Here is a 25103-nt window from a genome sequence, read left to right as displayed (position 1 = left end):
CAAGATTGTTTATATTTTTTCGAGACGTTTCCTTTTTGGTGGATAATTTAATCTCTCCTGAATGAAGAATGAGTGAGACAACAGAAAAAAACAGGTACTGCCTAGAGTTGACGGCGAAACTTAACGATTTGAGAAAACAGAAAGTCCTGTGTGATGTCACACTTTTCGCTGGTGGGGAGACATTTCTCGCCCACCGAAATGTGCTGGCTGTGAGCTGTCCCTATTTTTACAAACTATTCACTAGTGACATGAGAGAAAAGACGTCTGAAACTGTTAACCTTGAGGCACTGGAAGTCTCTGCAAATGTGATTGACCTACTATTGACTTACCTTTACACTGGCGTCATCGATGTCACGCAACGTAACGCCGAAGAAATTTTAATATCAGCAGATTATTTTCTTATCCCCGAGGCGAAGTTAATGGCGTCAGAAGAGTTAGTATCTAACGTTGATGTCTCTAACTGCCTTTTTTATCTTGATTTTGCTGAGCGTTATAACTGTGAAAGGCTTGCTCAAGCGAGCCGTGTATTTCTTGACAAACATTTTCAGGAGGTCACGCTATCCGAGGATTTTCTCAAACTTGGTGCTAAGGAAGTCAAAGATATAATTTCAAGCGATAATATTTTTGTGGAGAAAGAAGAAATGGTCTACGAGAGCCTTCTAACTTGGATTGAACACGATCGAGATGAACGGGAATGTTATTTTCCCAGCTTGTTAGAATGCATTCGATTCTGCTCTGTGTCACGTGAATACATTCAAACACATATCCTGAATAATTCGCTCGTCCAAGAGCACTCTTCTTGCATAGAACTGGTTGAGCAGGCTGTAGACAGTAATGCTTCATCTGAAGTTTTGTTTCCTCAAAAACCGAGGAAATGTCTTCAACCTGCCATTGATGTTGTTATCACCATCTGCGGTGCACAAAGGAGCAGGGAAACTCAACAAACTTCAGTCCAGTGTTATGTCCCAGAGGAAAACAATTGGTTTGAATTGAAGCATTTTCCAAGCCAAATTAACTGGCATGGATTTGTTGAGCATGAAAGAGAGCTGTATACTGTTGGAGGAGAAAGAAATGGCATGGTATCAAATGCACTTGAGAAGTTCAATCTGAAAACAAACACCTGGACCACCATGTCGCCTATGTTAAAAGAGGTTTTATTTCCAGCAGTTGCATCCTTAAAAAATTGCATTTATGTTATTGGTGCTTCAAGGGTCAACAGAGGAACATTGCAAATTTATGTTCCTTCTATCAACATCTGGACTCTGGGAACCCAACTGAATGTCCCACGAGAAATCACATGTGCGGTAAGTGACGGGCAGTTCCTTTACGCGATTGGTGGAATGAGAGCTGGAGATGGTGAATATCTCAGCTCTGTTGAGAGGTATGACCCAGAACATGACACATGGACAGATGTTCCTTCAATGTTACAACCTAGAGGTGGAGCATGTGCTGTACCTTCAGGGTCATCTATTTTTGTTATGGGTGGTGAGTGTAATGTGCGCATTGCTCTTCCTAGTTGTGAAGTTTATTCCACTGTTTCTGAACAATGGCAATCTATTGCTTCAATGCATGTCCCACGGTACTTTGCTGGGGCTGCTATCATAGGGAAGACAATTTATGTCTTTGGGGGAGTTGGGGGATCTAATGTGACCCTAGAACAAAGAAAGGTAGTTGAGCGATATGACATGGACCAAGGTGTGTGGAGTGCAGACATTACTATGCCTTGGGAAGCAAAATATTTGCGTTGTTGCCTTTTATGTTTGAGGAGGGACTTTGTGGTGGGTTTGCCAGAAGTTTTAGGTTTAACTGGGAACTGAAAGAGTGTGGCTCCAGTGATATGAAGGAACCTGTGAAGTGGAACCGGACCCTTTTTAGTAACACTTTTTAAGCAGTCATCTTCATGAAAGGTCACTAGAATTGTCTATTTCCACTTTGTTTGAGGGGCAATTGCACATGAGTGGTGTCAGAATGGAGACTTTAAAAAACAAGTTGGACTTGAAATTATACCCTGACAAGACAAGTTATACTACACAGAAAAATATATTTCAGCTCCCTTGTGACAACCATGTATTCAGGGGACTATTCGATTTTTTTAAAAAAAATGAGCAACTACTAAGAAGCAAAGTTTTAACTTGCTGTATCAAACTTGGAAAATACAGTGGACTGCAAACACTTGTATAAGAGAAAATCCTTCACTGGAGCTAATGCATAAGAGACATAAATTTTACCCTGAACTTTTTCTAAAAATAGATATAGCAAAAACCTGATTAGTGGACATTACATAACATCTGCAACATTTAAACAATAATTTTTTTCTTTCCTTGGATAACTATATGAAAGATTTTAAATACATTCTTGTCACACAGCTAGAAGAGCAAAAGGAACATTTTGATAACAAGAAATCTCTGGTAAACTGCAAGATTTTCCAAATAATGGCAGCAAAACAATGTTCTGGACATTACATTGTGGATGTTACCCTTCTTGACATCAAGTAAAAACATTTTGAAATGGTTCTTAAGAGTCAAAGCATTACACCATAAGACCATATGTCCTGCTAGACAAACTCTAGTTTCACCTAACAAACATTTTGACTTAACATTTTTGACAGTGCAATTGTCCTGAGCTAGTGTGACTGGATTTCCTGCTTTCATGCTAATATTGACAGTGTAACCATTCAATGTCCGGATTGGCTTAATTTCAAACTTCTCTGGCCCTGTTCTGATGTCATGCTCAGCATGAAATGTAATGCACATTAGGCTCAATTACCAGTTGTTGTTTGGGAAAGGAGCACACACTCCACAGGGATCAGAACCAAGAGAGCGGCGGAAATCAAGGCTAAACACATGGAACTTGTACTGAATAAATGAAGCATTATCTGATTTCAAAATGTGTACAGTGACGCTCTCCAACACAGGTATATCAATACAAATGATCATGCTCCTTTATTTGACATCATTATGTTTAACATGTAAAAGGTGTCTGTCTATAATCTAATATCTAACCAAAATTGCCACACCCTTTTCGTTACAGCAAGAAGGGGCCCAAATTCTCTTCCCCATCTTTTGTCAAGAATTGAGCAAGAAAAAACCATCTCACTTTGTACCACCCTCTCCCCCCCCCCCCCCCCACCTCTTCCATTTGATCACCCTTGGATCTGCTTTACATGCACTACTCAAGACTGCCATAGTTTTTTTTCTAAACATATCACGACAACTTGAAGATGTATATTTATAATCTAATATCTAGCCAAGAATCACCACACCGTTTTCATTAAAGCAAGAGGGGGCCCAATTTCTCTTCCCTGACTTTGTCAAGCATTGAGCAAGAAAGAGCCATCTCACTTTGTACAATCCCATCCCACCATTTCGCCTCTTTCATTTGATCACCCTTGGATCTGCTATGCATGCACTACTCAAGACTGCCATAGTTTTTTCTAAACATATCACGACAACTTGATAATTGGTGATTGTAACACATTAATTAACAAAATAATGCGATAAAATCAGATTTAATGTGACGTAAGAAGAAGACTTCTGTATGTTTGCGCAGAAGTTTAACTTAGCTGAAGCAGGCTGCCTAATTTTTGATAGTTTAGCATGCTTGATCCTGCTTGGAAGTATCTGTGATTCAAATGGGATAGATTTGGCGTTATGCCGTTAAAAACTGATTTCTTGTCATTTGATTTTCTGCGTCCATTATGTGTCAGGACTGATGGTGTTTTAAACGTCACAATTTACACCAAAATGGTGTAAAAAGGAGGAAGTGCAAGATACCAGTTCTGAAGAGAAATTTGTTTAACTCCTATACTATTAGTTATCGTTTAACTTTTTTTAAATCGGTCCTGTAAACACTCCTCACAAATGCTACGTTTACGTGTCACTATTGCGAAGTTGTATTAGGCTTTGTTCTACGATAATTACGCGTAAAACTGAATCAAGTTTTTTGTTTCCAGTCTTCACTCTGTGGGGTGACGAATGGTAAATGCGAGACTTTGCGAGAAGGCAAGACTAGCGTTTTTCTTTGATGAGCCTTAGACATCTTGAGTTCTTAAATTGCGAGACCGAGACTAGTTGCCCTGCAAATTCTGCTATGACGCTACGTCACGATATTCTAGAACAAGCTAGCTGTTTTCCTGGAGCTAAAATAACGTGACGGTACGTCTTTGGAATTCAGACAATTTAGCAGAATTCAGGTTTAAACATTTCTCTATGGAAAGTTGCGTTATTAAAATTCAATATATCAAGGGACTTCGAGACTTCCTGACGCTTGCAAAAAGTCGAAAACCAGAGACAGCTTGGTAAAAAAATCGAGACTGTGAGGGCCAGCAAAATTCGATTAAAATTTTGCGAGAACCATTTTTTTTTTTTTGCTTTTTGAACAACCATTCGTCACCCCAGGTCTTCGCATTATCCGTTGCAGACCATCTGTTCAGTTTCTATTCTGACCTTTGTGACATTATTTTCTATTTAGGTTTCAGTAAGCTAAAGCATTAGCTAAAACTGTAACATGACAATGCCCTAATAAAAGCTGTGCGCTGTCAGTTGGGTCTCTGCGGGGTTCAGTTGTTGCAATTGAATCTAACCGCAAAACCTTTAAACTCCCCTTCGGCAAGCTCTATTCTTGAATTGAGACAGGTAGTCTCGAATTGCTGCATATCAAAGTTACCCCTGGGTTGCCAGATTCCGAAAGAAGTGCCAGACAATTCGTCGCCAATTGGTCTTAAAATTCTTGCCACATTTGGTGCCAGGCCGCTGTTTCTACCCCTACCTAAAGTGTCTTGTACAAGACTTCTTTGGCATTCTCCCGTTAACACTGTAAGGCGAATCAATGTGGCATCCCGTTCAGGACACCTGTGCTCTAAGCATGTTGCAAATAAATTCCGGTTGTTATAAACTGGTTCGGTTTGTTTAGTTGCTTCTCCAAACTTTGTTTGCCCATCTTGGGAATAGCTCTCTGCCTTTATCAGGGTTCTTGTGGTTCCAGTGGTCAAGACTTTTAAGAAACATCGTTGGCGAACGGAGGAACGCAAAAATCGCCTTCGGAAATTAGGTTCCGGAACATATGCTTGATTGAAGACTGCTTGTCTATTGTCTTGACTGTGAAATGCAAAGAAGCTCTGACCTCCACTCTCACTATAGCAAGAACCTGATTGGCTTCTCTGATAAACAGGGCCATTATTTAGCCGTGCACCTGGGATAAATTTGATTCTTCGATTATCTGCAATAGAAGCATCTGTTTCTGGAGGGAGGCGGTCCACTTCTATCTGATTAGGCAGCAAAGGCAATCCGTCCTTCTCCACCTCGAGGTAACCATCGCTGTTGCACTGAGTTGAAATGCATAGGTGACCATTTGAGTTAGTGTTTCGGATTAAGTACCCCTGAATTGCTTGGCCTCGAGGATTCACGAAAATACTGGTGACTTTAGCATTTTGTTCGCCTGTTCCGTCTTGTCTGAAGGCTTTGACCTTTGCAAAACACCTATCATAACTGTAATCGAGGTTGTAGGCATTACGTACATTATCAGGTGTTATTTCTCCAGAAAATGCCCTGGACCGTAATCGTCTCTTAGGACGTGTTGTAAGTTCTTTGTTTCGTTTAAGTTCTCCGGCGTCCACCCACCTACCGGTTTTCTCATCTAGCCACCACAAATGGGGCGTGGGTGTGGACTCATCAAACTTCTCGCCGGTCAGTTGCTCAAGATCAATGTTCAGATGAAGATTCTTAGTGAGGCCAAGGCTTTGGTTATTTTCGTCCTGTACTTTGATCTTGAAAACTCCATATGTTCTGAGCAATTGTTCTTCACCATCTTCATCTACAGTAGTGAAATCGCCAGGTGATTCTAGAATGTCTCGCTCGTTCCTGGGATCGTTGAACTGTATTTTCACCTTAGCCTTGCCTTTTTTAGGATTTCCGTCCTTGTCAATCAAACTATTAGCTGGTATGATAACCTCTGCTGTCTCATCGCTCGCAAGCGGCACTGCCTTTTCTTCTTCTGAGTCAAACTCGACGGGTGGCGCTTCCGGACGGAGGTGAATTTTGTGAAACGTTGTCGTGCCTTTTCGGAAAGGAAGCACTACTGTTGATTCTTCGTATTCTTCCATATAATCTCGAAATGTCGCCACTAATCGCTTTGCAGACTTGGGCACAGGTATCTCAAAAGTCCCGTCAGAATCGGAGAATGCAACAACAGTACCATTGACCAAAATGTCGCAATATTCCACTGGGTTTTCATCAGGTCCACCGACTACAATTCCTGGAAGATAATATAGGCTTTGGTCAATGACAATTGCTGCTATGAAGTATGTCAAGCAGATATTTTGTTTCCACACCTGGAACTAAATCCCTGGGCTAACTCATGGAAAAATTACAGACACGTAACTGCTAAGTTTTCTTATCCAAAAAGCGGTTATCGGTGGATATCTAACCACACATCTTTGACCATACAACCGCACGAAAGCTTTTGATCGATTACGAAATTAGGATCCATTGTATGGTGTTAGAGACAGTTTGCCTTACCGTGCCCCTCTGTACCCCGCTTGGGCGGGTCACGTGATTTCTGCGACCATGTGCTCTAAGCAGTTTGATGTGCGTTGTTTGTGTGTAGGCGGAAAGTTTGCTTTTACCTTCACCTTTTACTTTCTCGATGTTGACATCTTGATAAGGCCTGAAGATGCCCAAAAATATGTAAGTGGTCGCTCATTTGTATTGTTTTTTTTGTAATTCAATATTTGTTCGAGTCGCAAGCTTTACATTTGTAACTTTCAGCTGTACCGAACCGACGGAAGGACGAGTAACAGAATAAACATCTTCAGTGTACAATTTGTTTGTGGATTTCTTCATCATATAGCTTTCAATGCAAAAAAGAAACTGATAACGTAAACTGCACCTTTTACAGTGGTGCTCCTTGTTCTGCAAACGGCACATCGGCAGCTCACCACTCGTTTCATTTTAAACTCTCCACGACCACATCGGACGGTAGTCTCACTCTCAGTTTCAGCCTGACAGCAACGCTCAGCTTCGTCACATGACTCTGGGAACAGTGTGTCAGCTCTCAGACACGGATGACTGTTGCACTTTCCAATGTTAACCCTGTCTTTATTAGTTCTATCTTCGAGACAGCCATCAGGTAGAGTAACAAAATGGTCGGATGGGGTAGAATTGCAGGTGTCTACAACTGGATCTGAGACAAACAGATTATTTTATGTTGTGCTTTCATTAAAACAATTAATTCATACGTAAAGTACATCAAACAAAACTTCTTAACTGCTCATATGGAAAAAAAATGTGATGCATGCATAGAGCATTAATTGATGCGGGGGGGGGGGGGGGGGCTCTTTCTGGCCGGCCATACTTATGTAGAGGGGCTGATCAGATGAAAAGGCAGATCCGTAGCAGTGTGTATAGACACTTACCAAGAACAATCAATGCAGCTGGCTCCGAAAATTCTGCTCCGAATTCGTTTACCGCACGGCATCGAAAATCTCCGGCCATGTTGTCTTCAACTTTTCTTAGCACTAAAGTTTCATTGTTATTGTATTCTTCCTCGTCTAAGATGTCTCCATTCCTGAACCTGTCAATCAACCAAACGCCGTAGATCGAGTTTTATTCTAATGTAACCTAGGCCATGCCTCATATAATATCACACGGTCTTCACATACATTTTTGACAATGAGATCTTTCTTTCCCAATAAATTTCGTTCTTTATATGGCCTTATCACGAAACTAGGCGACAATGTACATTTATGGATCATTCGTCGACATCGTGAAGGAAGTAGCAAAACCGAAAACAGTATATGCTGATTTGTTTTCTAGTAAACCACAGTTTTAAGAACGACTTGCTTACCATTCTATAACTGGTGGTGGATTTCCTTCCACTTGACAGCAAAATGTCACATCTTGTCCCACGAAGCGCCTTCTGTCTTCAGGGTGGGACGTCACCGATGGGTGAACTGTTGGTTTAGTTCAAAATAAATACTTAGTATGTAGAAATTACGATGGATTTGGATACTGTTTGTGTCCGCCTTAAAATTTCAACATTTTATAAGTATGATGTATAAGCTCATATAAACCAATATTTCCTTGAAAAGCAAAAACATTCACCAATTAATGAGTGTCACAAACTCTTTAAAATGTTTGGAGTCAATTCGTATCTAGCATGAGGCCTTCTGTACGCAAAGTCGTATGCTGGTGAGGCGAAATGAACAATGATGTAAGTAAGGATTTTCCTGACATATCACGTACTGGAATGTATTGTATCCAGCCTGCGTTGGTGGGTACCACGTGACAAAGAAACGACCAATGTGACCGGCTGTTTAACCCTGCCACTATATACAACTCTAGACAATTTTATTACTCTTTAGACAACCCCTCCATCACCAAAAAAAGAAAAAAAAAACATACCTGCATTTTCCATCTTGACTTTTAGCACAGACCTCGAGTTTGTCACTTCAACAACCAGAGGTACATATCCATGCCTGGTGATTAAAATGGGCTTTTCTTTTTCGAAGCAGAATGCCTCGACCACAAAATAGCCATTGTCTTGACTCCGATTCAGTATTAGATAGGGAGATTCAGCCATTGATATATTTGCTCCAGCAAGAGGTGCATCACGGAAGGACAACACTCGTCCCTTCAGAGTACCTTCTTTGTATGCTGGACATATTGATTTACTTCCGTCTGCAAAATATAGTGAGGGTAGTTATAGTTACCAAAATCAAAATTGCACGGGACTTAAGCTAATTAGGCGTCTAATTTGAAAGAATTTTCAAATAGCACGAGTAGAGTAAATCCTTAATTGTTCGCGCTTCCATACAGTTAATCATTTATTGAGAAAATTATTTATCACTAAATGATTTGCTGGGAAACTTACGAACCTTAGAACCTACCATAAATTTGCAGTGCATTGTGAATTACTTATTGACGATAAATTGGCCTGCTCTCAGTCACAAGGGAGTATATTTCTCAATCATGTAATGCGCATTACAAGAAATTTGCACATCGCGATTGAATCCATCTCTCGCATGAGTTAACGTCGAATTACAAACGTAAAACTTGCAATAAATTGTTCAGTCTATGTTCAGTCTATGATCTATTTTTAAATAACAGCCATAAAGTGTAATGATCCTCAATTAAAAAATGCACCTGGGCATTTCCAGTCAGCACATGTTTTGTCCTGCTTCTGTTTTCCAGCACACCAGCCATTCTTGAGAGCTTTTCCCGTGACTTTGTCGCTGCAGATGCGACTTCTACTCTGTCCACCTTTCCCACAAGTGCGCGAGCAGTCAGTCCACGGCGACCAGCGGCTCCATTTGCCTGGAACTGCGAGAAAGTTGTTAAAATTATTTTCCAGCGGTAACTGAATCCATCCAGTGTTGTCGTCAGAGATTTTCACACAGTGAGGGAAACAATTAACAGTTTTTCCACGAGCGTGCGTAAGATATGAGATGGCAGATAACCAGCGTGAGTGGAATAATTGTTTTATTAAGAACGCCGCCAAAATGTAGAAAACTGAAGTAAAAAACATCGATCCCCAAAATTACGTGTTTTTCTTGGATCAGAAACTCAAAAAAAAAAAAAAATGAACGGGCTCCTGTCATTTCTTAGAATGTAATTGTTCAGCGTGGGGTTTCACTATTTTTTCCAGTTAAAAACTTGACAGGGAAACTGCAAGAGACGATTATGCAAGGAACATCTCAGAAGAAAAGTCAACAACGCGCGGAAATTTTGCCTTTGTACGTACCCCGCTCCCCCCCCTTCTCCCTCAGATCATGTAGAGCAATAGCCTGGCTTTAGCCCGCGATCTAATCGAAGACCGGTATCTGAGCCCGCGATTTGGTCAAGTGATACGGGTCAGCGGATACCTTGATTTGACAGCTGTCAATTGACCATAACATGGATGTCCAATATCAAAGATGTACCCATGGTAATGGTGCTACTTTCTTATTTTTCAATGTATCGGGCTCAGCTCGCGCACGCGCAGTGCTAGTGGCATGCAGACGGACGTAAGGACAGTCACGTGACGACCAAATTTTTTAGATCGATGGGTTGCCAAATTTTCTGAGGTACGGGGCTCCGCTCGTAAGCCTTCTTTGCGCAGGATTTCCGGTATAATGGCCAGGGGTATCAAAAGGTCACATTCAATTTAAAATACTTGCAAAATTTGGCCTTTGCTCGAATTGCTCGCACAAATCAGGTGGGTGCTCGCTTGCTCGAGCTCCCAAAATTTTTCCCACTGCTCGCATGCTCGGATTCTCGTTAAAACTTGATTTGCTAAATTCCCGTAAGGCAAAACTGGGAAACATTGGGGAAGCTTGCACGCATTATGAATGTTTCCGGAAACATGCTTCAGTCATTTTGCTGACGTTTTATTGAAACTGACGAGCGTAACAATTCTTCGCGAAAGGCACCCGCAAAGGTAGAACATAATCTAGGGACATGAAGATATATAGAGTATTACTATTACTATTCGAACTTCAGAGCTTGTCAGATCTGTATGGCTTCAATTGGTTAGATTCTAGAAGCCTCCAAATAAAGCTTCCGTTGCGTTGAATCTTTTTAAGTCAATCAGTGAGATTATCACTGAAACCGAAACTCGAAATGCTTGTTAGACTAAATGCCATGTTGTTTACATTTCCGAAGAATAATGTAACCAAAAAACCCTTCCATGTCATAACACTTCAAAGTCCGGCAACTTTTAGCTTCTTCTTGTGATGTGTTCACAACGTCGGATTAGAAAGCTTTATAGATCTCCTTGAGCTTCCACCCAGTGTACCGTACTGAAGCTCACGTGAAGCCACCTGAAGTAATTTTGCACCCAACAAGGCATAATTGGCTGTAAGCTGCTGGGATTGGTTGAACAGTGTCAGCCAGATTACTTGGCGCAAAACGAGAGATTCCGCCTAGCGGAAAATTTAAGAAGTGCTCGCTGCTCGGCATCTGTATTGTCTAAAGTGCTCGTTGCTCGAAAGACAGATTTGATCACCGCTCGTGTTCGCAAAAACAAACGCATTGCTCCCATGCTCGCAAATGCTTTCAAAGCCGACCATTCGATACCCCTATGGCTCATATACCATAATGGCTAAGCCAGTGAAAATTCTTGAAATGCATTATCTAAAGATCCAGTTTTCAATAAAAACAAGAGATTATAATCTCTCTTGTAAATAAGACCTCATCTAGACCTCAGAACCAACCAAGTTCGTTAGGTCCAATGTTTCCTTCGTTTAGTTTTGCTTATGTACTTAACTGGGAATAGAGGTCAAGACTGACTGATAACAGCATGCAGATTTGTCCTTTTCATTATCCACGATGTCGTTCAAATATTTATCGACGCCATGCCTGGTTTTATACCAGTCTTGCTGATGTATAGTTGAACATAGAACAGGCCGGTAAAGCCATAGATGTGTTTCTTTTTTCCTATAACTTCCTCTACTTTTCCAGCTGCATTTAACTGAAAACGACCAGGTATTTTACAGGAAAAAGGTCATTGACGGCGTAAACAAACAACGAAAAAAGCTTACAATACGAAAGTAAACTCAAAAAGTTTAAAGTACACTATGTATGATTGTCTGTGATATGTAGCTTACCAGGACACTCTCCGTTGGTACAATTTCTTGTTTCATTATGATGTCCGTCACACAGCTGTCGGTTTAGTTTTTGACCTGTACTGGGTAAAATGCACGTGCCATTTCGTCTCTGTTGACCATCTCCACAAGTGACCGAACAGTCAGTCCAAGGCGACCAACGCCACTGGCTCTCTTATAAAACAAATGATAAGACAAGAGTGCAATCAACCTCATGATAGCATGTAAGAACTTTATTTAAGTGTCAATGTATCTAGCCCATGTGGGCTAATTGGAGAAACTGTATTAACTCTACCTAAAAATTTTCATTAATAGTATTATAAGATTCTCTTAAAAACTAAAATTGAAATATTGGCGGTCGCATCGTTTATTTGTTTCGGGTTATAAAATGCCAAACAAAGAAGGACTGTGAACAGGCTACCGCTCCTTTGACATCGCTCTCTGTTTTCAAAACAGGTAAACTGAACCAAAAGAAGGCCAATTAAATATGCATAAATTGGCGTCAAATGGCCAATTTTGCAAGGGGTCCCCCTAACTTGAAAGGAATAAAATATTTTGACCCACTGTTCTGCCACTATCATTCACTCACCAAACCCAACATTTGTACCAAGTTTGAGCGAAATCGGTAATTTGAGCTGTATCACCTCCTGCCTGGTTCTGCTTGGTTTTTTCATGGACAAGTTCTTTAAAAAAGGCTACAATAACGCAAAGCAGTGAAATAAATAAAAATTAAGATACCTTCTATTTTGAAGCAAGTGAACCACTCCTGTCTGCTTATTCCTGGATTTCCATCATTATCACATGATTTTATAAACCGGTGTAGGCAATTTGGATTATGTTCCAGCAACCGTAGCAAGCCTTGAAAAAACCAGAGCCGAAAGCACAAAAAAAATTCTCCCAATTCCAGCAATCCGTTCCAATCTGAGTCGCAATGTTTAAAAAACCACTGAAAGAAAATAATAAATCTGATTAATTTTCTTTTTTCAAAGGCTTACTAATTTCTTTTTCTTCTTGTTTTTGTTTTGCTCTTCAAGCCTTGCAAGCCCAAGCTTACGAAATGAAAACAAACGGGAGGATAGCGTGCATGTGTCACATTGCGATAAAATTTATTAAATATGCTTTACGAATCAGGCATCTACCATGGTTAAGTTTTAAAGTGGATAGAGAATAGTAATCGGTATTCAAGTCATTACGATACAATTGTTTACACATGCATGGGCTTGTCAGTAATTAATTAACATTTGGAATCCACTGAACTACCAGGTTCCCATGACCAAATATTAGTTTTGACTTTTTAACTAGAAGAATCACAGCAATCAAGAATACACTGTAATAAATAAAAGAGTCATGCAAAAACGCATGGACTTCGCGATATGTGAAGTTTCAACCAAGTAGCCAGATATCAAAGGTACAGACAAGATTAAAAGGGCATTAGCAATTCTATTTCTTTCATTTCTCAAGAACAGTTATACACTTAGCCGAAGAAGGAATTAAGGCGTGGCACGATGAACGTAATACAATCACCAAATTAATTAAAGGGGGTTAAAGAACGAGAAAAACTAAGGGTGAGGGGGCGGTGAAACTTATAGCTCTTAGAACTTCATTTTGCGAAGTTGTGAGGCCAAGACAAACGTGATGGAATTCAGTAATGTGAGAAAGCTGACACGAGACTTAGTTGACTTCAGTAATAACGCGACATTTTATTCAGCTACAGCAAAGATGCTAAGGAGAAAGAAGCATTTGCTGTTGTATAATCTGATGTTGGATAATTTTTCGTCGCCGCTTCGGAAAAATATGAGCAATGAGCAAAATATCCCCGTGTTTTATGTTACAATAATCGTTCGAAATAACACGCGTTCGGATTGGTTGAAAAAGAGTACAGATGCACGCGGGCGGTAAGCTACCGAATTTCAAATTTCAAAACGGATTTGTCAGCAATGAGCATAGATGCATGGAGGCCATTGTTAGCAACAGTAGAGTTAAAAATGTGCTAGATTCCCACAAAACAGTATAAGGGTAATCACGTAGTAAACAGAATAACACAACTTATTTCATATATACTGAGATTATCTTTACCCACTGAAAAGGCGCGAAGCAAATTCTCATTCACAAGCTGGTCTCAGTAGCTGTAAGCCAATCAAATGGTGTGTATCGGGTTTTTCACGTGTGGAAAAAACGATATGTTCAATCAGGAGCCGCGTATCATGTTTTTCGCCGTGTGAACCGTAAAAAGGCGATTATATATCATTCAAACTTCACTGGCAGTATTTCGCTTGTGAAACCGTTTCGCATTTTCATCGCGAGATTTGAGCTCTTTGTTTCGTAATTTCCGTAAGAAAAGTGAGCATTTTCATGAGCCACAATCCGGTCAGATTCCACTAGACAAGAAACTTTTAGATCCTTCATTTTTAAATTAAAGAGGATTTCCAGTCCCGTCTGCGCACTCTCAAGAGTTCGTTCACGTTTTCTGTTTTAACTTTTGTAAGACGTCACAAAATGTAACATTTCGCAATTACTTACATGAGGTGAATCAACCGCCATTATGGATGCGAAGGTTTATTCAATTCCTCGTTCTTTCTGATATTACTGATATTACGTGGTGAAAAAACTCCGTAGCTGTAAAAATCAAAGAAACTGTCGGAAAAAGAATTTAAAATTTCGCATTCTATAGAGTGAGACTCGCAAACATTGGGCTGCTGAGACTGCACTACGGACTGGAAATCATCTTTAAACTAAAAAGCGAACTTTGAAGCGATTGTTCTTCTCTCGAAAGTCACTCGAAACCTAAAGTTTCTCTAAGTCTTGCGTTTGATTGACAGCTGTTGCCTCGTTGTTCAAATTATTTGAACAATTCTAAAAAGTATTGTAATTGGCTTATTATAGCGTACTTTTAAAATACGCTTACGCCGTTTTTACTCGTTTGGTATTGGAAAATATTGTTTGATTTTAAAATACTTGGCGAATGCATGTGTGGGGAAATTAAAGGATTCTTTATCAAACAGAAAGAAAGAAGCTTCGGCTGTGCTATGTTCTGTTGTAAAGCACTTAGGAAGCGGTAGAGCACTAAAGAAGTAGCGAAAGGCACTCGACTACATCACTTGTTTCCCATTACACTTTACACACCTTTGCACTTCTCAGCCTTTGAACCAAAGGATGCTCACTGCCAGCCCGGTAGGCTATGGTACGGAAATAAGATATACTCTGCAAAACCTTATCGGAAAAATTGATTATTTCTGTCGGACTGCAAGCTAACCCGGCCTCTGAAAAGGGAAATGAAAAAGTAATTAATCTATATGGTAGAGTAGAGTTGAATCATATGAGATAGAAAGAAAGAAAACTAAGAAAGAAACATCGAAAATTAACACGTTATTTGAAGAAATTGCCACGAGGTTCTGGTTTGGAGAGGGTCATTACATGGCCTCGTAAACATCGCCCCTCTTGATTTTGTGTGAACATCAATAGCGCTGACGAGCCAACAGAGTTGTGAAATTCATTGAGTAATAAGTTCTGTGTTGGCTTTCCCTACGAAGGAGTCTGTCCACTTGGCAAAGGTTTTTAATTTACATGATATAATTGATTGACGCATTTGGCCACTGCATTTTACCACGCTAGTAATCTTGATAGTAATTAGCATTAATATTTTTATTATAGTAATCTTGTTCCTAGGTGCCTTTTATCCTATTTGTGGTGACCTGAACCTATTATTCGCGCTTTGGCAACATTTTTAAGAAATGCATTTTTACAAGGATGTATTTAATTTACTGATTTCTTAGGGTATAATGCGTCACTCAATCCCAGCAATGCCCAATACCCTCCCCCCGGGCAAACCCCTAGACAACTGTTTTGCAAAACCATTAATGGCAACGTTCCCTGATGGTTAAAGACGAGAAAGTCAGTCAGATTGCTCGGGAGAGAGAGAGAAAAAAAGGAAGCAAATGCGCCACACCTGAGCTCATCCAGAAAACAATATTCCTCAATATTTAGTTCCCCGATCTACACCACCAACTTTCACTTATACCCATAATCTGCAACCTATGCTCTACCAGCACTTTAGCCGCTTGGGCCGCTTTCCCTTGTGCGTACAAGGTTCTCACGTTCCAATTCCCTAACCTCAGCTGTGTTTTAGGGTGCCCTAGTAACATCCTCGGCTCCAGAGTTTCCACCCGGCCTTAACTTTGGAGTGTCATACCACCGTGTCGCTGAGACTTGTTAAACTGTCTAAAATGTGTAAAGTTTCCGTAATCACAGGGTACAGGATCAGTTGATTAGCCTAACCTCCAGGACCAGGTGCTGACCTTTTGTCAAGCTTCTATCCCTCGACTAACCCGGCAGGCAGAACTGCAGACCCACAGACTCACACCGTTGTGGAACGCGGCAGCAGTGGTTGTACGTGACCGAGTCGCTTGGCGTAGAAGAATTCCACTCTCCACTCTCCACTCGCCACTCGCCACCCGCCACCCGCCACCCGCCACCCGCCACCCGCCACCCGCCACCCGCCACCCGCCACCCGCCACCCGCCACCCGCCACCCGCCACCCGCCACCCGCCTCAAAAGAGGTCGGAGAATACACCGAAATTAAATCATCGCTGTGATACGTAACTGTATAGCAGCAACGACGTTCCCATGGCTTTACTTCTGAAACTCGGTTTCTGGACGTGTTATTGACATTATTGCCAGTTCTTAAACTCAGTTATTTCCAAATATTCAATTCAGTCATCGAAAATGCCCTAAAAACTCTAGTTTTGAACACTCTCTTAAACTCACTTGAAGAACAAGATCCTGGTTCCAACACAAAATCGTCTATTGCGATGTCACCCTGGGAATCACTTCCCCGTATTCCTTCAAATGTAACCTATAATAATAATGAGACGGAAGTTAGCGTTTAAAACTGTAACAGAAAATCTGAGTAGGAGCACAGTGCTACACGACCAATGCACCTTTTTATCGATGCCACGCTTTTTCGGTTTGTTAATTCAAACAACTACGCCTTAGCGCTCGCTGTAGTAACTATACGAAGATTCATAAGAATCCGTTAGAAACTGAAAAAAATATATGGGACCCAAACTCGCGAATTTTTACAAAGAAATGTATGCCAGGGGGCTAAACTTGCCCCTTGGAGCACATTTCTTTGTAAAAGTTGTAAGTGTTGTTATGATTAAATTCATTGTAAGTGTTTCTCTGATTAAATAAATTGTAACTACAAGTGAATATATGAAAGATCATATAGATCGTTTTCGTGTGACGTCATCATTTTCTAAAATCGAAAACTAAAGAGCCACCAAAGTTTTTATCCCCATCAGGTATAAGAGGGGGTAAATTTGTATCTGTTTACAATGTTACAGCTTAATAGTGTATTTCGTTTGAAAACCAGCGTATTTTTAATTTCAGAGTTATGGCGGTGCGTGACACAAAGCTACAATCGCAGTTGTCGAGAAATATATACCTATCTCATGATTTTTACCTTTTTTAGAAGTTAGATCATTAGGAAAAGTGCTTATGTAAATGTTTGTTTGTTCAGTACAGATAATCAGTCGCCTAGATAGCCAAAGTGAGTTCCAGAAGCATGGTACACTATTTTGCCGGCCGCCATATTGGTGCACCACAGAGATGCACTAACATGGCGTCTCCATACTGGGCTCTGTAAATTTCTGCGAAACATTTCGACAAATATCTGGAGTCTGGGAAAACGCACAAACCTAAAACTTGGAGAACTGTCTTCTCTATCTATTTCCTATAAGATCACAATTTCTGGACTTTATCCACTGTGTGGTTTTCGATTTATTAATATTTTTTTACTGCGTCACAGTGAAAACGATCTATATTTGAACTGCGAAGAAAGCTGTGAAGACATAATTGATCATCACAGTTATACACACAACGCAGCTGTGAAATAAAGCCTGAAAAAAAAAAAAAAGAAAAAAACATTCAGGCTTGAAGGGGTTTCGAACCTATAACCTCTGCAATACCGGTGCAATGCTCTACTAACTTAGCTATCAAGCCAGCTGAGAGCTGGTCACGTAACTCACAAGGCACCTTACAGAAGTCATGATAATTTGTCTTACCGCGAACATTCCTGATAAATTGACATCAATGGTCGCTATCAGCCACTTGTTGCCTTTATCCCCACTAACAGAAAAAACGTGGGTTCTATTTACGTTCACTTTTAACGTTCCAATGCCTGTACCATACATATGGTAGTAGAACTTGAGACACATGCTCCCGCTGAATTGCAGCCAGGGGCTTGTTAGTTTCGCATTGTCTCCTTGCTGTCGAGGACTTGATGTTTCTATGTACATGTAGTATCCTGTAGAGGTAAGCAAGTGGGAAATGTTTACAAGTGCCTTGAAATGCCATATGACGAAACTTTCTTTGGCATTTATACACTACTGAAAGTTTTTGGCATTCATCCAATTCTAATGTGTTTAATGCTATTCAGATCTGACAGTATAGATTTTAAAAGGACAGTCAGTAGCTTTCCAGGGGGACCACCAGGCCAAATTTTAATTTTCATCGACTCAGTCAACCGAGCCAGATTACAGATTTAGCCTTTCACACTGTTTTCTTGTGAAGCTGTGTCATTGCTCACATATACTAACCAAGGCGTGTAGTCACCGTTCAAGTACCCATAACTGAAGGATCTACGTAAAAGAGCTGATATTTGGTCTTCCATTTGCTTGTCGTTGCATGTCACACTTGTCGACTTGGATTACTTATAGTGTTTGGGTTACCAATCACATAGAAGTAATTAAAACCTCTATTGAGTTTGAAAGAGCCTCCTACCATATATATGATAAATAATTACAGGAATTTTGTTTGAAAAGGTATGTCTATTACCTCGTTCTACGTATTTTTAGATCCCCTCCTTTGCGGGTAAAATTCCAGCGTAAAGATAAATGAAATCATTTTTTTATTATTTTCAAAAGAAGTAAAGGAGGAAGATGCAATCAAGGTAACATTTTCATACCATTCCCGGTGGTGTGGTCAGCGGATGGTCCCGTACCAGCAGTCGAAGTGTCTCCCATATTTCGGGTCCAGTTGAAATTATCATTGTTGTCTTGAATAAATCCGCAAATGGATGTATCGAAGTTGCAACCAAATGCTAAAAAATTAAAAATAGATAAATCAAAATAGGAACAATTTACGTTTTATATAATTTACACCCCTTTTTAAGTTTTAAATATAGTTGTAATCTTAAAGTTTTTAAATTTCTTACTATAGTGTATTTTAGACTTTTTACATTAAAATGTATTTTAGACCTTTATCTTTTAGAGGATCCTCCTAAAATACCCCACAAGGTGATTGGAGGCCTCCTTTTGAGATATTATTTTATCAATGTAGTTATTACTAGAGAGAATTGTTCTTATTAACTATTACGTCATATTAAAAGACGATTAATAAATCTGTTCAAATCAGATTGACATACGCAGTTACATTGCATATTCACAGGTATTGACGCTGAAATGTAGTCGATTTGCTTTGCACTTCCCATCTCTCTCTCAAACGCAAAAAGCATAAATCTGTTTCTTCAGTAAATCAGTCTCGAGGAGACCTATCTAGTAAAGGTTTTCTTAGCTAACTTTGTCACAATGGTTTTAGTCATTTTTGCAATGAATTAAATTGACTTCAAATCGTAGAAAGGGCTCGACATCGCTGATTACCAAGACAACACTTGACGCATTCATTTTCCACACAAGGTCAAACACAGTATAATGGCTGGGAGTCGAGATTTGGTGAACCAATTACAAAGCTAGAAAGGCGCTATTCGAGGAGGAGAGTTAAATTATCTTGATAACACCAATGAAAAGTCAAGCTCGACATTACACTCGTTACAAAATTATACCAAAACAACTATTCGCGTCAGGATCAGCGAATATCGAGAGTATTTAAAACCTTGACTTCGTCTCATACAGCTAGCTTAACTCAATAATGATAACGTTTGTTTCGCGAAATGACGATAAGTTTTAATCGAGAGTATCATCGTCTAGCGAAAGGGCGAGTATTAAAGTATACTACAAAACCGAAATCACTGATTTGACAGGTCTAAAAAAACACAGTTGCCGGAAGAGACGGAGCGGTAAATGTTGATCATAAATAAATATTTGAAAAAAAAAAAAAAAAAAAAAAAAAAAAAAAAGACATCATAAGCTATAAAATATTTTTTTCTGTACCATACCTTTTGTAATCTCAATGTCTTTCCTTCCTGATGCATCAGGTGCCTATAAGGAAAATATAATAATGCTGAAGTAAATTTCCAGTAGCTGTAGTAGAGAAAATATTTTGTAAGAAGTGATAAAATGCTAGGGTCGCGGGATAAAATGATAGTATCAAAAATAACTACATGACCAGCTTTATTCAACATCTTCCGAATATTTTTTTTTTCTTGATGTTTTTTTTAGAAGTCCACTCAATAGCAATAACACGCAAATTTATCAAGAATTGAATAGGAGATAACGCATGGTGGATCTCCGAATGTGGTGGGCCCATTATCTCTAAAATGATCATTATGTGCCTCAGGTCTTCGTCTGTTTCTCAGGATTAAAAGTATCCTCTGAATAGAATTTATTGGATGCCTGATAATATACTTGTACCATCTGGACTTTAAATGTTGATGTTTTTGTTCCAGAATCCATTAGCATTACTGGTTAGTCATAAACTAATTTTAAACGAGTTGTATGTGCCTCACGTCTTCTGTTCTGGGGTTTAAAAAAGTACTCTCTGAACTTGAATTGACCTAGCTTTCAACAACTTTATTGGATGCCAATAATATACTTTTATAATTTGGAATTGATCACTAACATTATATGCTAATTCTTAGTTCCCTTTAGTAAAATGTCTTAGCATTTCAGGAAGTCATGACTCCAGGTCACTGTCACGCGGGCAGCTTAGTAATGCCGAACAGCGGTGTCATCTCTGTAGTTTCTTCTAATAGAAGTATATTATTGGTTAAATTACTCAATGTATTACACGAAGTGTTCTCTCAATCCGGGATCACGAGCAAGGAAAAACCAACGTTTTTCGTAAATTTATATGATTTGGTATTCAGCATAGATCTTTAGACTTTAGAATTTCTAATCGGGGATCAGCAGCCAAATTAGACAAGTTGGTTGTTCTCTACTTTCTACTACGCCTAGACTACGTTTAGAGCATTACTGAAGCTTCTCTGTTCAAACGACCGCCTACATCTATAACTCGATATGCGCACGCTAAGCATGAAGCCATTCTCCAATGTTCCATGTCGTAAAAGCGGGAACGAGCTTTTCGCTAAGTAGAGAGTTTGGGCCAAACACTGATATAAACGCTTTTAATTCGGCCCTGTATGTACGAGCAGAACAAGTTACATTTGGCAACAGCCATTTCAAAAACATACATGAAATTATTCTTGACTGATTTCGCACAAAAGAAGCAGAGCAGAGCAGAGCAGAGCAGAGCAGAGCAGAGCAGAGCAGAGCTAGTCTTGAAGCAGAGCTAGTGTTTAAGTTCTTCTCTTCTCGCGATTTATTAAAACAGGGCTTCGATTGTGTAAGATGCAATTCCGTTTGAATATATGAATCAAATTAAAGCAATATTTAGGTCAACAGACTTTGAAAAAGGTTGTAAAATGGTGTAATGTCAACTACAAGGTACCATTACACAATGACAAGAATAGTCACCGAATAATAATTTCTAAAGGAATAAGAATTGCCATAATCCTCAAAAGTACTTCTCTCTTTGACATGATTATCCGTCTCTTTCCAATGTAATCGGTGACACATTCGGTTTCAATGCTTAACGTTTTTGAGTATTAGGGCCTTACTCGTAGACGGTGCAATTTAATTGTGCAACCAATCTATTTCTGGTTTAGTCTCAAGGATACCTTATTATTGTTAGGTTCGTGCTTGTTAACTATGTGACAACTTACACGTTCAGGATTCATCCTGTTTATCTGCTTCAGTGATTCAATACTAAAACGCGATTGGTCAGATTCAAGGGCATCACATACCAAACCTTATTTATGGCTAATGTTCAATTTTGAATACAAAAGCCGCGTTGTGTGTCACGCCCAAGCAGGTTTCCTAGCACATCATCATGCAAAGACCGTTGTAGGTTAAACGCTAAGCAGTTCAATTAAGTTGAATCGAAATGTTTGCCATAAAACTCGTTCAAAGAATAACGTGTCACAAACGTGAGATTTGATTAAATATCACCGAAATACCACAATGTTGTAGATCTGGCACAGCAAATATGACACACGGTAAAATTATTGATCATGGTAGAATTCGTCAGTGAGAAGAGACTTTTCTAAGTTGTACAAGGAAATTGTACTAATATTATTTTTTATCGAAGAATTCAAAAGCTACAGAAGTGATCTGAGTCTCAATATAGCATTTCAGTTAGGCGATTTTTCCACGAATTGTTTGTTCAGTTCGATCCGTAAACCAAGGATGCATTTAAGTGTAGCAAAACTCAGAAATCCAACGGATTCAGTACCTTCTGTTCCCGTCCGTGAACGCAAGCGTTCCGTTTTTTGGTGGTTTATCTAACCATAGCGCAGTAGAGGGTTATAGAAATAGATCGAAAGAATTATAACTCTAGTTGCAAATCTATAACCTCGAGTTCGGAAGTAACTTCGAGAAATAGTGCTCCACCGATTTTCGATCAATAGAGAATGCCGATCGTAGCGTGAGGTATATACATGTAAGTGAATCAGTTGTGGTCGATCTAACAATGATCCTTGGCAAGAGAAGTTAAGAGAGAGGTGGGTCTGTCAAATATGCTTCGTAAAATGTAAAGGAGAATAGTAATTTACAGATCCGAAATATAAAATATTAAAGCTGAAATTGTTCTGTTTTGCTTGAAGGAATTCAAATTTGTGCTGCATGATTTTTCATTGCACGATAGGCTCGACGCACAGATTTTGTTGCAGTCGCTGTTGCACTACTGAATGGATTTGAAATACAAAGGTTGAAAAACCAAAAATGACACCCAGTCTTCATAAGAAGAATATTCACGGTGTACTTACTGCAAAGGAAACAAGAATTGCCACACTTCTCAAAAGCACTGAAGCTCTAAACATCCTGCTCGGTCTACATTAGACAGAGCCTGATGTAGATAATTTGTGCCACTGGTTCAGCTGCAAGACTGCAAATAAGGTATGCAGTTCTCTATCGATTGGTTGAGACAAATTCACCAGGTGATACATTACATCTATAAGCCGGGTATTTGTTCATCCTGATTTTCTTACACGGCATTTTAATACTAGAGTGTGATTGTTTAGTCATAAAATGGTGTTTTCCACAAGGCCTATTGTTGTCTAAAGTTGTCTAATTCACTGAGACACGTCTTGACGAGTTGTACTGAAAAAAACTGAACGATTGTTAAATATCAAACAATTTTTGTTTACCCTATTTGGTCATTACATGCTTTTCAATGCTTTAGTGACTAGGCTGGAACTGAATTGGGCAGTTGTTTTCCAATGGACAAGGAAACATTGACTATAAGAGACATCTTACACCTCGTAGAAAGGGCATACCTTCTTCCTGTTTTTCTGCCGGGTTATTTGACGAGAAAAATATGATTGATCAATTGTCAGGCTATTGACATCCTGTCTTACAAGAAATTTGGAAAATTATTTGACTCGTAAACCCGAGCTACAAACTAACTATAAAACATGCCAAATCAGAAGGAGACTCCTCTTTGTTGTCAACATACCCTGTTGCAATAGCAATACATTACAGTTAAAAGAACTTTGAACTGATCAATTTGTGCCACTGGTTCAGCTGCAAGACTGAAAATAAGGTGGACAGTCCTCTATCGGAGGCTAAGAAAGATTTACAAAGTGACATATCATACCTATAAGCTGGGTATTCTTTCATCCTGTTTTTCTTCCACGGTGTTTACATAAACCGTTTCACTGTTTCACAAAGCTTATTAATGTCTAATGTTGTGAAATTCATCGAAACCCGTCTAACGAGTTTTATCTTCTGTTTCTGGTGATTAAAAGTACCCTCTGAATTTGAATAGAACATGCTCACAAGATCTTTATTGAATACTTGTAATATACTGTTATGATTTGGATTTCATCTCTGACTTTACCCATGCACATGCCTGCCACTGTTTTCTTCTTTAATATGCTGTCAAAGACTCTTTCGAGGTAGCTCAAAAGACTTATTAAATTGACGCTCAGTATTTTGATTAAAGTCTCGCAATTTTTTTGTTTGTTTTTGTTTTTTTTTGTTTTGAAAACTGTCTATATTATTGTAGATCGTATCTGTAATACGAAACTCCTTTCAACGTCCTTAAGTAAAAGTTCCTTGGAGACAACAAGTTTAGATTCATGAAGTAAGAAAGCTTTCAGCTTCAGCGCCGTTTTAGCTAACATATTTATCATGACTGAATAAGTAAATCAAGTCTTCTCTACACTTGTTTCAAACCGTGTAATCAAGTTCTATATAAGGATGGTCTGGGTAGGCATGGCGAAGATTGCTTCCATAAGAACTTATGCTTTACGGCTGACAAGTTTCCTGACCATTAGATACATTTCTTAATTCTTTTGAATACAGTAATAAGAACCCCCACTGATCTTTATTATAAAGAAACTCACCCTGGGAAATACATTTCTTTTTCATGTTTTACACCTTGGCATCTTAATTAAAGACTGCATGGGTAAAAGCTTTGTGTTCAAAATCTGTAGCAATTCCAAGTTATTCCAAAACCAGGTCAAAAGGATCGAATCGCTAATATGCCTTGGGTGGGTTTCCTAGTAGAGTTTGTCGTTCTATCCTTAGTCGTCTTGGGAAAAAAACATCGACAACATAAAAATAAAATAAAGATCAACTGAATCTGACAATTAAGTTATCTTATGCTGGCAAAAGAGGCGAAATCAGTGCTAGTTAACAACAGGATTAAAAAACTACATAGACTTTTTAGAGAAAAGGTCAAGCAGTCTGTAATACATTACGATACAGCTGACATTTCGCAGTTTTCTTCCAACAAGGACCACCTTCCTGCACTGCTTAAGTCTAGTTTAATTCATAAACTTACTAGTCCTGGTTATCTACAACGATACATGGGTAAAAGAGACCGCTCGTTAGCTCTTGGGTTTCGTAAATACGTCACCAGGACAGAAAAACCAATGCATAAACGCCCTAGCAATCTTAATGGCTTCAATGAGGTAGTCACTTGTACAAATTACTTGATTGCCACAATGATTTGTCAATCTCAACGAACAAATTTTTACGTGTAATGTGGCTCACACTAATTTTAAGGTCATGGACCGTCATGACAATTGGTCGCAATTAGTATTTCTCGAGGTTGTCTATATCAAGAGCTTAAAGCCTAGCATTAATGAGGGGATCATAGAAAGCTTCTAGAGAGTGAGTGTTGTTATTCATCTGTTTGATTTCATCAGATTATGCCATTGCTAGCTTGTTTATATGCCTTATTAGCCTTGATATAAAAGCTGCGCACTTGCTTTGATTTAATTACATGACTATGACTCTGAAACAGAGCTGAGGCATTGTAAACACTTCCTCATTCTAAAAAAAAA

General features: G+C 39.3%; 2 protein-coding genes across 2 annotated transcripts; one reads left to right on the top strand and one right to left on the bottom strand.

Moving 5' to 3' along the window:
- Nucleotides 1–68: 68 nt before the first annotated feature.
- On the top strand, nt 69–3429 carry LOC145479125 (kelch-like protein 21). The gene has a single exon (XM_081457384.1). The coding sequence runs from the start codon at nt 69–71 to the stop codon at nt 1815–1817; it is 1749 nt and encodes a 582-aa protein (XP_081313510.1). The 3' UTR covers nt 1818–3429.
- A 69-nt stretch (nt 3430–3498) lies between these two features.
- Nucleotides 3499–21293, bottom strand: LOC145472571 (cartilage intermediate layer protein 1-like). The gene is made up of 13 exons (XM_081454965.1): nt 21229–21293; nt 20476–20500; nt 19752–19794; nt 18543–18677; nt 17641–17882; nt 16343–16430; nt 11551–11752; nt 9141–9532; nt 8400–8675; nt 7843–7948; nt 7412–7569; nt 6886–7179; nt 3499–6252 (listed from the first exon to the last, which is right to left on the bottom strand). Exons 1-13 carry the CDS (start codon nt 21291–21293, stop codon nt 4559–4561), a joined length of 3720 nt encoding a protein of 1239 aa, XP_081311091.1. The 3' UTR covers nt 3499–4558.
- Nucleotides 21294–25103: the final 3810 nt, after the last annotated feature.

This window comes from Orbicella franksi, chromosome 2, assembly GCF_964199315.1.
Source record: "Orbicella franksi chromosome 2, jaOrbFran1.1, whole genome shotgun sequence".
In the NCBI taxonomy this organism is placed as follows: domain Eukaryota; kingdom Metazoa; phylum Cnidaria; class Anthozoa; order Scleractinia; family Merulinidae; genus Orbicella; species Orbicella franksi.
This window is presented reverse-complemented; position numbering and strand designations above follow the sequence as displayed.